General features: G+C 48.2%; 4 protein-coding genes across 6 annotated transcripts; 2 read left to right on the forward strand and 2 right to left on the reverse strand.

Moving 5' to 3' along the window:
* Window positions 1-1,758: 1,758 nt before the first annotated feature.
* FOXG_00848 (peptidyl-prolyl cis-trans isomerase H) lies at window positions 1,759-3,489 on the forward strand. 2 transcript variants are annotated; one of them, XM_018377452.1, is made up of 5 exons: window positions 1,759-2,209; window positions 2,369-2,394; window positions 2,552-2,697; window positions 2,752-2,889; window positions 2,941-3,489. In XM_018377452.1, exons 1-5 carry the CDS (start codon window positions 2,172-2,174, stop codon window positions 3,139-3,141), a joined length of 549 nt encoding a protein of 182 aa, XP_018233182.1. In that variant the 5' UTR covers window positions 1,759-2,171; the 3' UTR covers window positions 3,142-3,489. The 2 variants fall into 2 exon arrangements, with proteins under 2 accessions (XP_018233182.1, XP_018233183.1); XM_018377453.1 differs by having other exon boundaries at window positions 1,875-2,209; window positions 2,752-3,485.
* Window positions 3,490-3,649: 160 nt separating this feature from the next.
* Window positions 3,650-7,585, reverse strand: FOXG_00849 (uncharacterized protein). Of its 2 annotated transcripts, XM_018377455.1 has the most exons (3): window positions 7,217-7,585; window positions 5,990-7,156; window positions 3,650-5,932 (listed from the first exon to the last, which is right to left on the reverse strand). In XM_018377455.1, exon 3 carries the CDS (start codon window positions 5,619-5,621, stop codon window positions 4,062-4,064), a length of 1,560 nt encoding a protein of 519 aa, XP_018233185.1. In that variant the 5' UTR covers window positions 5,622-5,932; window positions 5,990-7,156; window positions 7,217-7,585; the 3' UTR covers window positions 3,650-4,061. The 2 variants fall into 2 exon arrangements, with proteins under 2 accessions (XP_018233185.1, XP_018233184.1); XM_018377454.1 differs by having other exon boundaries at window positions 5,990-7,585.
* On the forward strand, window positions 6,724-6,870 carry FOXG_17962 (uncharacterized protein; the record flags this gene model as incomplete). The annotated part of the gene is made up of 1 exon (XM_018397989.1): window positions 6,724-6,870. The coding sequence occupies one exon, from the start codon at window positions 6,724-6,726 to the stop codon at window positions 6,868-6,870; it is 147 nt and encodes a 48-aa protein (XP_018233186.1).
* Window positions 7,586-9,310: 1,725 nt separating the features above from the next.
* Window positions 9,311-12,004, reverse strand: FOXG_00850 (uncharacterized protein; the record flags this gene model as incomplete). The annotated part of the gene is made up of 3 exons (XM_018377456.1): window positions 9,311-11,460; window positions 11,510-11,740; window positions 11,794-12,004. The coding sequence occupies 3 exons, from the start codon at window positions 12,002-12,004 to the stop codon at window positions 9,560-9,562; spliced, it is 2,343 nt and encodes a 780-aa protein (XP_018233187.1). The 3' UTR covers window positions 9,311-9,559.
* Window positions 12,005-12,040: the final 36 nt, after the last annotated feature.

The raw sequence follows: 12,040 nt of genomic DNA on the forward strand, positions 1-12,040 counted from the left end.
TTCTCATGAAGACAACAACTCAATTCGAATGACAATGTTCCTGCAGTAGGGAAGTGCCATTGTACGACACAACCCTCGATCGAATGGCTCTCATGCAATCGTCAACCCATCACAGGCCTCCAATGCAGGCCTCGGGTGACAGCTGTCTCAAGACTGGGGATACGGCAATCTTTAAACAAACAAGAGAACATCAAAACAAAGCAGTTTGATAATACGACAAGACTTATTGAAGCAACCTCCAGCGATGCTGAAACACTTCAAGATGCACAACACCAAGAGAGAAAGTCGACATGTACACTACAGTGCATCACGTTAAGCTCTCACACGGCTCCCTAGCGTCGATTTGACTTGTGTGGGTTGTGCCTTTGGGATGGTCTTACAGGGATAATGTGCTGCACCCCATCCTCTCTGGCGGGTCTTGGCTTACTGGCTATCGTCTTGGCTTGTGGCGATTGGATCCTAAATGCCTCGCTGTGATGCATTAACGCTCTGACAGGAAGAAGGTCAGCGGGGTTTGAGCCTCAAACAACCGGAATCTGCGGGAGGCTCGGCTGCAACGGGTTCGTTGGTCCTTTTTTGTTTTTGTTTTTTACCTCAATTTTCAATCGTTGAAGAAGTTTCTTGTGTCCTCGTGCCTCATGCCTCGTCATGGTTTATCAGGTCATTGCTTCGTGTGTGTTCCGCGCATCCCGGTAGTTGGTGCTTGATTCATGATGGGGCTATGACGCAGTCACTGAAACGTAAAAAAAAAAATGCCTCGAGACAGTTGTGAATATCTTTGTCTAGGGGAGGCAAGATAACTGAGGACCTTTATACCAAGTGACAAATATAACTAATCTAAAGCCCCTCTAAGCTTATACTAAACTTACCTAAATCTTTTTGTCACTTAGAATAGAGGTCCTAAGTTTTTTTGCTCCTTGAGGCTTGTCAGACATCAAAGCAAAAGCCAAAGATCCACGTAAGATCTTCGCTGGTTGACGTTACTTGCTAAAACCCAGAACTCCCCAGCCTCAGAGAAGAATCAACTACCGAGATGGGGGGATGTCGTCGTCAACACCAGGCTGTGCAGATATATCCCATGTAAATGCATTCAATTCTGTTAAGGTGAATTACAAATACCAGAGTCTATGATGTCTACACCATGAGGCTATGTTGTCTTGGCTCTCGATCTTAACATCGACCGCATAGCAATCGCCATCACTGATATGCTTGTCAAATCATACTGATATGCTCAAAACCTCACTGTCAGTGTCTCTCCAATCCTTTCTACTTGTGTCAAATCACGGATGGATGGACCCTGACTCTTGCTGCATGAGCATCGATATCCTTAGTCAGACGTTTTGACGATCAGAACGTTCCTATCGATTTGGCTTGTTCGGAAGCTTTTGACGAGATGCACACTAAATTGCATGTGCTTTGACGAATCAGTGGTGAGCCCAGGTAGACTTCAGCCATAGATCTTAGGGTAACGGCAAGGCCGTTACTGGCTTTCCAAGATCCTGGGTGATGCTTAGCTTGAGAAACATTGATACAGAAGTCTGAGTTGTGATACTCTGAAATTGTTAGAACCTGAGGTCTATGAATCAGATAGACACATCAGACATTAGAGAAGGCCATTCAATTTGAATCCATTTCACTACCCCTCAGCTGTCGTAACTCTTTCACTTGGCTTTGGCTTGGCTCTGGCGTGCCCAGAAGGCGTCGAATGGCTTCATAGACCTGAACCCCGGATGCCACCCCCGCTTTCCTTAGTTGATGGCCTGGTCGAGATGCATCATGGGGTACTTTAGCGGAGGTGGTGGTGTTAGATCTGGATCCGAAGCCAAAGACGTACGATACTCCTAAAAATGAATATTTTCAATACTTTATCCTGTCTCAGTCTTGACCGCTGCAGTCGTGAAACGGATTTACCTAAAGAATAACCTGGAAGTATTAGCAATAATAGAAACTGAAAGAGCCTGGTTGAGCACCTTATCGTTCCTTCTCAAGTTGATCAACCAATCATAGATCCCCAACCTTCCTCCACACTGCCTTCCTAATTGGGAACTTAGACAGCTCCACACTAAAACACAGCAAGAAACAGGCCGCCCGATTAACGCTGCATTTCACACCGTCTAAAACATCTTGACAAAAACGTATAACAACTTCGACTAATCACACAATCCCTCAAAATGCCTCCTACAAAGCTCCCCGAGTCTGGAAACCCTCTGTAAGTCCCGCCAAACCTCTCAGAATAGAGTGGCGGTGCATTATACTTCTACCCTGGTGATTCGAGGTGGAGAGACGATGCACCTCGCAGCGCAGTTTTGAGTCAGCTCCCCAATAGAAGAGGGTGTGTGTGGGCTGACCTTTGCCTGGTTGTTTATAGTGTCTTTCTTGACATTACTCTCGGAGGTTAGTCTTCCCGTGTGCTCTCCGAAGACGGAGCATATCACTGCCGAAAGTGAGGCTATTCCCAGTGATCTGCGGAACAGGCCACGATGACCCTGTCGATATCATTGTTGACTACGGGCACCCAACCAATGTTCTCCATTCAAACTAACAATATTAGGTGAACCTCTTGGCCGCATCCAGATCGAACTCTTTAAGGATGTCGTACCAAAGACAGCTGAGAACTTCCGCCAGTTCTGCACCGGCGAGAGCAAGAACAGTGCCGGCCGTCCTCAGGGCTACAAGGGCTCCAAGTTCCACCGCATAGTGAGTTTCGTATCTCCGATGACAGGTGCAATCATGGACTAACCTGAGGAACAGATCCCAAACTTCATGTGCCAAGGTGGTGACTTTCTCAATAACGATGGTTCAGGATCGACCTGCATTTGGGGCTACAAGAACTTTGAAGACGAGAACTTCACTCTCAAGCATGATCAGCCTGGCCTCCTATCGATGGCTGTGCGTGACATACCCCCTGCTTCTATGAAATTGCCACTGACAGATTAATAGAACGCTGGACCTAATACCAATGGTTCTCAATTCTTCATCACAACTGTTCCCACACCTTTCCTCGATAACAAGCATGTCGTCTTTGGCAAGGTCGTCGACGGCATGGACGTGGTAAAGAAGATGGAGGCTACCAAAACTGGCTATGCTGCCCCGGATAGACCGAACCTCGACGTAGTCATCTCCCAGTGTGGTGAAATGTAAACGTTCATGGTGTTGCCGGCTTTGTGGAGTGCCTCTTGTTGGAAGACACAAGGAGATACGGGACTGTAAAACACGATCTGGTGCTGGGGAGGCCGAGATCTGGATCAGTAGAGATACCATCCCGAATACACATCTCGATGTGCCCCTAGCTCGGCGCTTTTCATGTCTTGCTTTGTTACACTCGTGTCTCTCGAGGTAAATTATATGCAGCTTGTATCACAAATCATGGCCCGGCATCTGATATCATCCTCCTTATACCAGAAGTTGGGTCTTGAGAATCCTAAGACATAGAAAGTGTAGGAATTCATGGACATCATTCCAAACTATCTGCCATGAAACGATTAGTCACACGACCGAGTTGACGATATGCTGGTGAGCCAGCCTCAAAGCCTCCCGGAATGACTCTCACCACACCGTGTCAGAGTGACTGCCGAGATGATCATATTACAGTCCACGTTAACACATTCACAAGCACAACAAACACGTTTCACTTCACTAAACACAGAAATCGATGCGAACTGTTTTGGAATTTTTATCTTAAACTTTGATTCCTTAGATTCCCACGTACCCATCGCCCACTGGCAAAGCACCCAACCAAAAGCAAAATCATAACGCTGCATTAAATCATGTGTACATGCCGAAAGAAATTGGCCTACCTTCTCATTCTCCCCTTTCTCGAACGCCCATAGACACTGAGAGAAAAGGGGGAGGTGAGAGGCGCGTAAAATCAGATTGGTATCTATATATCCAACGCCGTGAAATGCGACCGGCGCCCCTTTTTGCTGTGTTTAAAACCCTATACCTACATCTCCCGGAGATGAGGAACACGAAGCCGTCTATATATACTTGAGAGACGAAGGAAGGATGGTGAACCTTGACAGTATAATAATACATGTCAAGGAGTGGGGTTATTGAGTAACCTAAAAGTTACCAAACACCCAGTTTTGGCGGCGGCGGAGGAATGGTGTGGGAATGGGAGGACCATCGCTCTGTGTTTGAGAGGGAGCGCCACTGTTGGCGGAAGAAGGATCCTCGCGAAACTCGCCGCCAGGCATTGTGTGTTGGGGAGGAGTGTTGGCTTCCCCCGAGGAGGTTGGTGTGTTGATGTGTGTTACGATGGTCTTGATGACTGTGGAGGGCTGAGGTTGTTGCTGCTGGTCACCACCAGTAGGTTGTTCCTTGGGTCGGGTGGTGTAGAGAGTCTCGTAGACAGTCGAAGCAGTTGGTGGTGTAGGTACAGCATCGGATGGATGGGAAGTCTTGCTTCGGGTGACAAAAGCTGTTGTTGTGATAGTCTTGGTACTGGGTCCTGCCTCTGTAGGCTCAGGCTTGGGCGCAGCAAGGGACTCAGCGGGCATGGTAACATAGACAGTACTGATAATGGGAGAAGGCTTGACAGTCGCTGTGACGGTAACTGTAGCGACGCCATCACCATTGCCAGCGCCTCCACCAACTGGCGCAGTAGCGGTAGGCTTGGCAGTTGACGAAGGAATAGTATCATCACCCTTGTTGCCATCAATGTCAACCTGGAAGTTAGACTTCATCTGATCCTCGATACCAGCAGAGTAAATGTTCTGGTTGTCGACCCATTCGAGAGTTTGTAGGTTCTTGGCAGCGAATGGCTCGGCGTCAGGTCCAGTAATCTTGATGTCGATAACACTCGAGTAACTCTCGTTGCGGGCGATAGCATCCATGGTGAAGCCATTGGGATCCTTCTCACCACGCATAAACGTACCAGCCCAAGGGAATTTGCCATTCTTGGTGGCCTCCATCTCAATCTTGTCCTTGTTCAGGTCGGGCCAGTCCCAGTACCAGTAGATGGTGTAGATGTCGCCAGTCTTGAGGTTGTCGGGCAGCTTGATGTCGGACTGGCAGGCCAGTTCCTTGGTAGGGAGAGCGCCTTGAGGAGCGAGTTCGCTAGAGCGCTCAGTGCTGAGTTCACCAGGGTTTGGCTGATAACACTGGCCATCGTCGTAGTTGCGCGTGGCGAGGAGCTTGCCGCGCTTATCACCACCTGTGCCTTGCTTGTTCCAGAGAAGATGAACGTCGAAGAGCTTCTCCTGTTCCTTGGGCTGAGTGGTGCCATAGAAATAGATAGTGCCGCGGTTTCTGGGCTTGTTGGGCTGGTTGTGAGGAAGGGTAGTGTGACCATTCTCAAGATGCATAATAGCAATGTAATCGCCAGGGGCAGCCTCGAGCATGGGAAATTGAGGCTTCTTCTCAAGAGGGAACTTGTTGAGGATTTCTTCGCCAGAGTAAGCGGGCTGGCCTGCCTGGGGGAGAATGTTCTGGGGAATTGTGTCGGTGAATGGAGGATTCGTAGAGTCACGAGGCACATATCCACGAGGATATCCTATATTCCCAAACATTGTGCCATTTCGAGCGAGCTTGAAGGCATACTCAACCCAGGAGTGTGCCAGGGCTGGAGAGATGAGCGTTGTACTCGCAAGAGCGAGGCCAGAGGCATGGAAGAATTTCATTCTGAATACTGATGTTTCGTAAAGCTTTTAATGGGTTTTTGTTGCCGCAGTTTGCGAGTTGGTCGTTGTTTTTCTTGTGTTGAAATAAAATTGAAATGATATTTCGAAAGGAGAGTTGACGAGGAGTGAACTTCGGGGAGAATGAATGTGTCGCGTTTTATGCACCAAGGAGCGGAAGAGAGTCAAAGCCCGTCACTATGGAATTTCGCAGATGATGTTGTTATTGTTGATGAAAAGGGAACAATTGTTGTGTGCGAGCGAACAGTGAATAGGGCTTTGTGTGGTGTTAACTGGTTGACAGCTGGCGAACACTGGCAGAGTGTGAGTGGCCTTGGATGACAGGCAACGAGCGGTGACTGAACACTGACCAATAACGAACACTTCAAGCTGTCAATGAAGGAGCCTTAAACCTCTGCAATCAATGATGATTGTGGTCTGTCTGACTTTGGTTGTAGTGTATGTTGTTGAAAGACTGAGCGAGCGCCGGCGCAGGTAAAGTGTTGATGATTTGGTCAGTCCTGCTGAACCTCAAGTGAAAGAGGGGAACACAAGGAAAGAAACAAAAGTATTTGTTCAATGAAAAAGAGAAGAGAGAAGAAGAAGAAGAAGGAGAAGAAGAGAGAGGTGACAAAGGAAAAAAAGAGAGAGGTTGTATACCGCTTGCTCTAGTTCAGCATCTTGGTGTTCGTGAATCACGAACAACAAAACAGGTGATGCGTGTCAATTGTGATCCGAGAGCGCAGGAGCTTATCGTCAGAGGCTCTGACAACCAAGAGATCACGACAGCGAACGGATTGTATAGCTTGGATCGGATGGGAGGACGAGTGGTAATGAAGAGATTGCACGAGATAGGGACAATCAAGAACACAAGCAAGTGGGGGGTGTTTCGTAGAACTCAAGTGAGGGAGACAGACACAAGTAATGCACGGCAATCAAGCAGAGATGACAAGCAGGCACCCGAAGGACGAAACACTTTGTTCTTTTAGTCTGGAGAGAAACATGAGATCTGGGACGGGGGATGTGAGGCATTGTATATCCCCTGGTAATCCCAGGACCTATCGTTAGGCAGCATATTGCGGTCCAGGAAACTGGCCTCGTACAGATGGAGTCGAAACGCAGACGGGAAGAAGAGAAAGATGCAGGCATGCAAGGCACGATCAGGACAGGACAGGACAGGGGAGAAAGACGAGGCGCGGCTAAGAGCATGTCATTGTTGAGATGGCGCGGAGCTTGGCGTAGCATCAGCTAGTTCATCTCATCGTATCGCGCATATCTGATCGCGGCAGCTCATACATGGGCATAATACAGCCACTATGGCGCGTTTAGACTGAGAAGTGGGCATAGAAACAAGAGCACCAAGATCATGTTCGTCGCAGCGTCGTCTGGGGAAGCGCTCAAGGGGGCACAGACTTGTCCCAAGAACCACTCAATAGAACATGATCCCTATAGCTCAGGGCAAGGGTAAGGATCCCAGGTTGAGAATAGATGTTTCCCACGAAAGAGAAACGTTTCGAAACTGGGATCTTGATAGCCGCCTGGATGGTCAAAGAGCATCATGTCAATAGCTCAGGCAACGCGTCTGGGTCGAGACTCACAGCCCAGCGGTGGTTGGCTATCCACAGAGACGGGACAGTCAATTCAAAGCGAAAACAAGGATATAGTAGGTCTGGAATCCTCAAAATAATGCTTGCAATAAACTATTACCAGGATTATCAAGATAGAACAAGAGAAGAAAAAAATAGTATGAAACGTCTAGATGCGAAACCAATCGGTTGGATGTCGTTGCTCGGTTGGCGCCCACACAACGCGGGCGTTTAAGGAAATTAACTGGCGACGGTTGCAAGCGCGGCTGTACCTTTTTTAGCGGCCAGGGACCAATTGGCTGTGGCTTGTGCTCTAGATATGATCGATACAGGGATTTGCGACAGGGGCTGGTTCGCTGTAAATTTAGCAGAGGAGAGCAGTAAAAAAAAAAATAAATAAATAAATAAATAAATAAAAAAAAAAAAGAAAAAAGAAAAAGAACGGCGGGGGTATTCTGGTCTCAGAATTGCGTGGACTGACCAGTCACCTGAGGCCTACCGTTGTGGCCAGTACCGCTTTGTCGCTTAAGTGAGGTAGGTGTTCAGTGTGGTCTTGGAGCAAGGCTACGGTGAGAGTGGCTTACCATCCTGTTGAAGATCTATTTTAGACGCCTCTGTTGGTTATGGCTATTATCTTTCACATTCATCTTTATGAAACCGTCATGTCCTCTTTTCTTCTTCTTTTACTTTCTCAATCTCTCTCATTTCTTTACTGGATAGTAGTCGTCATCGTCCCACAAGGTCATCTCTACGGTCGCTGTAAAATTATCGCTGCATTGACGACCTTGTTTGATCAAGCGCCCGACTCAACTCCACCAGAATAAGATGACGAGGCCAGCAAATATCTTGGAAATCTCGTGTTGAACCTTGACGAGGTCGCTCAACTTGTGACCGTAAATTTTTCTATCGAATGGTATTTTTGTTATGAGCTGTTTCCTCTTCTTTTTCCTTCTTAATTACATGCTGTTCCTTGACTCATCTCCTCTGCTGAACCCTCAAATGCAGTCTCGTAGTACACAACCATACATACCAGCAAACATCAAAAGAATTCTATATTGCTCATTTCATTTAACTAGGGACTGCTTCAGTAACCGGTAATCTCCTCCTTAACATATCTCAGCTGTTCAAGGCACATTCACTCCTTAAGTGCGTCCCTTCAATATCTAACCCTCAACTCGATTCAATATCAACGCCAAATAACACATCGTCAACTCCTTCAAATAAATATCGAATTCTTCTGCACTAACAGTAACAAAACTCCTTCACTCCTCAGAAACTCCATAAATCTATCGTCTGAATATTCAATACCTCCGCACCCCCTCAAACTCACTCATCCCTCATCCACGCCCCTCCCTTGACATATTCTCCTCACACGCCCTCTCTGTTCATTCAGTCTTTTGACGTCTTTTTGAGAGGACAACTTACGTCAAAGGCCTAATTATAAATGCTAAGTACTAAAAACCTCATCTTCAGACGATACATCATGATTACAGTGTCAAACTCACGACTTCCGCGTTTCAACAACTCACGTGCCTGTGGGTGTGACTATTTCGTTCCATCTCCATTCTTCAATGGCTTCTCTCAATGTCTCACTTCCCCATCCTTTCTCACCCTCCATGTTTCTCTCTCTTACTCCTTTCAGGTTCTCCAAGTTTAGCTTCCGCAATTATTGCTTTTTCGACGTACATGGCGTGCACCGACTATTTGGGTCCTTTTTGACTCCTTCAGATTACCTATAGTCCACCTACGTAAAGGGAACGAAAAAAACCGTTGTTTCACACCCTCGGAAGCTTTATTCCATAACTCAATCTTGAGTAGATCGAGATGAAGAAACGCTAAATTCCATCTTCGCCATCTAAACCCTCACGGCGCAGATCCTCCTGGTGCCTGCATTCGTTGTGAATGTCGTCACTGTCCCTTACCTTAGTCTCTGTTGGTGATGTAGTGATCGACCGACGAACCTGTCACTCCAAACTCTCTTTTAACCTTTTGATGAGCTGAAATCTGAGACGTCATGAGGAATTTCACTGAAACTGATAATCATTTCCATACGCGGACACTGAATAACCACTTCCATAAAAAAAGACATCATAGTGAAGGCGAAAGGTGACGAGTTGTATGACCTAATTAATTTGATTCTGAAATCTGCCATGAACTACCAAATGATATGCTTGTCGTATCTATAACGAACTTGGTATTACTGTAATCTCATAACCCAACAACTCCGAAAGATATCCTGAACGCCACCCAGATTACCATACCGTACCAAACCAACCCAAACCAAACCCGTAACATTACATGACTATTGTGACATTAAACGCGTAAATGCATGATCCATCTCATCAGTGATCTCGTTCACCATCCTCCTGCCGCTGCCATTGTGACTGGCACATGGCTATCAATAGCATCTCCTCGTCTTCGCTTCATTGGTCTGGGGCTGCCATCACGATCAGCTCCAGCCATAGCCCATTGTGATTGTGTCCATAGAGCTGTCTGGTCACCGCTGGCCTCGGGCTTGTGGTGTGATCCCCATTCTGATCCACCAGTGCTGGCAGACCATCCGTCCAACGCCGGCATATCCCAGCCTTGTAGGCTATCTGGGTTATCGTAACCAAGTGAACTAGACAGATCCAATCCTGATGTGGTTGTTGGGCTCTGGAAAGGGTTCACAGTGGAGATCACAGGCTTGAGATCTGCCAGTGTTGTTTGCGCATCGTAGTATCCCGCCGTCTGGCTGTGTCCGTGTCCAGCAACCGGATGGCTATCATTTGCTGTGCTGCATGTTGAGGGCATGAAACCAACGCCTGTGCTTGGAGGCATACCATGATCAAAGCTGGTCGGGTACGACGGTTGTAAGCCTGCTGTTGGTGGAGGTGTAGCGAGACCTCCAGAAAAGGACTCGAACAGTGTAAGTCCACCATTGTTTGTTGCGGGAACAGTTGGTACTTGAGCCAGGCTCACGCTGGGATCCCATGCAGAGCTAAAAGTCTCGTTCATCGCTGCTGTCATGTGCTGGTTGATTGAAGGTGTAGGCGACATGATGGCATCTCGCGACATAGAGGTAGAAGGATAAACGAGGGCCTTTTGCTGGTGGTAGCGAGACATGGGATCGTTGACTGTCAACCAACGCCACGAAGTACCAGCCGGCTTGAATACGGGGTTGTACTTGTACCATTGGTTGGTTGTGTTGAATCGCCAAAAGACAATGCCCTGGCGAACCCATCGGTTGGAGTCGGGAGCACACGACCAAAGTTCTTGGTACATGGCAACCTTGCAGATGAGGTCGCTTCCAGTCAGGTCACGACGAGCCCAAGAAGCGGCATCGCCGTCGTCCTCAGAGCGCTTGCGCTTACTGCCAGAGCGGTCGAGATCGTGCTTCTTGCGGTCATCTCCCTTGCTGCGCTTGTCCTTCTGGCGCTGATGCTCAACATCAGGATACTGAACAGCCATGCTGAGAATGCTAGCCCACTCCACGGCGGGGAAGGGAACATGGATATCCTGACGAGGGCGCGAGTGACAGTCACAGTCGGCCTTGGAGTCGCTGCAGCCCCGGCGGTGAATGCCGGTCTCATTGGTGTAAACACCCTGCTTCTTGTCATCACCGTGAAGCTCAGATGGGCGAGTGAGACGTGTAACACACTTCCATCGGTGGTTCTGGAGGTTGGGGTTTGTGATGGCAACCTCGACAAAGCCAGTGAGCTCAGAACCTGAAGGGAAGCGAGCATGCTCATGCAACTCAAGAGTGGCGCACATCTCGAGAAGCAAGCACTCCTCATCTCGAGTGGGGAGATCCAGAGTCTCATAGATCTCGGGCGCATCCTTCTGCCATCGGCGAGTTACCGTCTTGACACAGGCAGAAGTGGTTCGATCCAAAGAGCGGGTGTACTCATGGAGTAGCACATCCTTTCCAAGTACACTGGGGCTGTCATCGCAGTTGTTGTACTTGTTCAGGTGGGGGAAGGACTCTGCGTCCAGAGCGTTGTCCTGAGCGTCATACGCGATCTCATCCTTGAACTTGACCTCAGAAGAGGAGACATAAATCTCTGCTGTCTTGGGGCGGACTGAGATAAGAGACTGGAGAGCAAGAAGTTGTGAGAAGTACTCGTAGTTGGGCTTCACATCTGGCACTCGGCCTTCAGCGAGAGCAGTCAGGACAGGGTTAGACTTGAAGGATTCTTGCTCCTCCTCGTCATAGTAGTCCTCAGAGTTTGTGGAGCCAGGCTCCTTCTTCTCTTCAGCAGGGAAGAGGAAGTGGACTAGTGAAGTTAGTAAGAGATTTATATGAGGCACACGGCAGTGACTTACAGCATCGCAAGTCCTCGAAGAACTTCTTGACCACTTGCATATGACTTGAGACCTGCTTGCGTCCCATTTGCTCAATGCTATCGTTACTGTTGTCGATTCGGAAAATCTCTTTGCTGCCAAGAATAGCAACGCAGATTGTGAAGATGTACTCGCTGATGAGCATGTTTCGGCCATGGAGCTTGCCACCCATAGAGAACTTGCGGCGGCCCATGTGAGGCATGAGGAGAACAGCTGAGTCTCATTAGTATAGGTCCAAGCCAAGAGCAATGCGAGGGTATTCTTACAGTCAACAAAAGCATCCTCAAGCTCTGGTCTTCTCCAAACACCACCCTTATCCTTCTGGGTGTCTTTGTGTGCTTGTCGGTTGCGGTACTGGCGGAAGGCAGGCCAGAAGTATAGAGGGTTGACACCATTTCTGGGTCTTCTTTGGTATCGAGGTTGGTTCCTAGGTGTAGGTACGCGGTACAGGCACTCGAATGATTGTGAGGGGATCATGGGAGCTGGGAGGCTGACTGGTACCGAAGGCGTGGA

Source organism: Fusarium oxysporum, chromosome 1 (assembly GCF_000149955.1).
Source record: "Fusarium oxysporum f. sp. lycopersici 4287 chromosome 1, whole genome shotgun sequence".
In the NCBI taxonomy this organism is placed as follows: domain Eukaryota; kingdom Fungi; phylum Ascomycota; class Sordariomycetes; order Hypocreales; family Nectriaceae; genus Fusarium; species Fusarium oxysporum.

What these genes read in the sequence shown, in the direction of transcription:
- FOXG_00848 (XM_018377452.1), top strand. Translation starts at nt 2,172, where the DNA reads ATGCCTCCTACAAAGCTCCCCGAGTCTGGAAACCCTCT. An exon ending in CCCGAGTCTGGAAACCCTCT is followed by an intron (nt 2,210 to 2,368) that starts GTAAGTCCCGCC and finishes GGTTGTTTATAG; the next exon opens with TGTCTTTCTTGACATTACTC. An exon ending in CTGGCCTCCTATCGATGGCT is followed by an intron (nt 2,890 to 2,940) that starts GTGCGTGACATA and finishes ACAGATTAATAG; the next exon opens with AACGCTGGACCTAATACCAA.
- FOXG_00849 (XM_018377455.1), bottom strand. Translation starts at nt 5,621, where the DNA reads ATGAAATTCTTCCATGCCTCTGGCCTCGCTCTTGCGAGTACAACGCTC.